The 1125-nt window shown below is 42.2% G+C and overlaps 1 protein-coding gene across 2 annotated transcripts in view; it reads right to left on the bottom strand.

Moving 5' to 3' along the window:
• Window positions 1–1119, bottom strand: part of LOC109955265 (telomerase protein component 1-like) — a 7106-nt gene extending 5987 nt beyond the window's left edge. For both annotated transcript variants that reach the window (XM_020591255.1, XM_020591256.1), the window contains exons 1-3: window positions 992–1119; window positions 365–616; window positions 43–194 (exon numbers count right to left, since the gene is read on the bottom strand). In XM_020591255.1, the coding sequence (XP_020446911.1) occupies window positions 43–194; window positions 365–616; window positions 992–1091 (504 nt within the window). In that variant the 5' untranslated portion in view covers window positions 1092–1119. The remainder of the gene's footprint in view (window positions 1–42; window positions 195–364; window positions 617–991) is intronic.
• Between the last annotated feature and the right edge of the window lie 6 nt (window positions 1120–1125).

Raw genomic sequence — 1125 nt, 5'->3', positions numbered from 1 at the left:
ATAAACACACACACACACACACACACACACACACTGTCCTACCTTATCTTTTCCACCAGACAGCAGCTGTCCACCATCAGGACTAAAAGCCAGACAGGTGACTCCACCACGGTGGCTCCTCAGCCACGCGTGTGGCTCAACTGAGGTGTTGAGGGTCAGATCACTCAACAACCACAAAACAATAGTGAAGTCATCTGAATAAAGGGGAAATAACAGAAGCCAAATAATAAAAAGCTATTAGGAATACGACACAGTCACTGGCAACAGCTCCTTTTACCTGGGAAATATTTTATATCAACTTGAAAATCAGTCTTTTAAAAAAACCACATGGTCGTGTTTTAACTTTACCATCAGCAACACGTACCTGAAGCTGTAGCCAGGTACGTGGAGTTTTGTGCTAGTGCCAGGATAGCACCTTGCTGCACACCAAACATGCCCAGCATTTGCAGGCCTCCCAGCATTCCCTCCTCTCCTTCTTTCCTCTTCCAGACCCTCAGACGTTTGTCACTTCCTCCAGACACAAGCAGATCAGGTTCAGTCTGCTCTGCACCCAAAACGACCCATAGCAGGCACAGTATGGACACATCAAGATCCCTGGAGGCCCAGATCATCTCACCTACAGTTAAAATAGAATCAGTTACAGCCCGTTTACTAGATTTATTTTGTGGCTACATTGTTTTTATTTTGTACAAAGGCACAACATAAAAAACACAGCATTAGAGTATTTAATAAAAGTATTAACAGTACAACAGTCCATCTTAAAATCAAAGCTGCTTTTTCATTTCTGTACAGTTTTGGTCCTGGTGAAATGTTTATGCTGCAGAATAATAATGTGACTGCAGCTATATACTGTAGCCAAGATTTGTGTACACAGTGAAATGTAAAAACTAAATGTTGGCAGTTAAGAAGAATTTGAAGCCATTTCTTCTCATTCTCCTTTTATCTGCACTTGTTGAAATTTTACAAATACAATTTTCTCAGACACCTATACCTGAGTCAAGACTGAAGAGTCTGATGCCTGTACCATGGTATCCCACAACAGCATAGTCTCCATTCACAGCCACACAAAGCGCAGCAGACACCGAGTTCATAACCTTCAGTTTTTTCTGAGGAGGCTCCTGCTCA

The sequence above is a fragment of the Monopterus albus genome, unplaced genomic scaffold, assembly GCF_001952655.1.
Source record: "Monopterus albus unplaced genomic scaffold, M_albus_1.0 scaffold14.1, whole genome shotgun sequence".
Classification (NCBI taxonomy): domain Eukaryota; kingdom Metazoa; phylum Chordata; class Actinopteri; order Synbranchiformes; family Synbranchidae; genus Monopterus; species Monopterus albus.
Note: the sequence above shows the minus strand (reverse complement) of the source record. Positions and strands in the feature narration are given on the sequence as shown.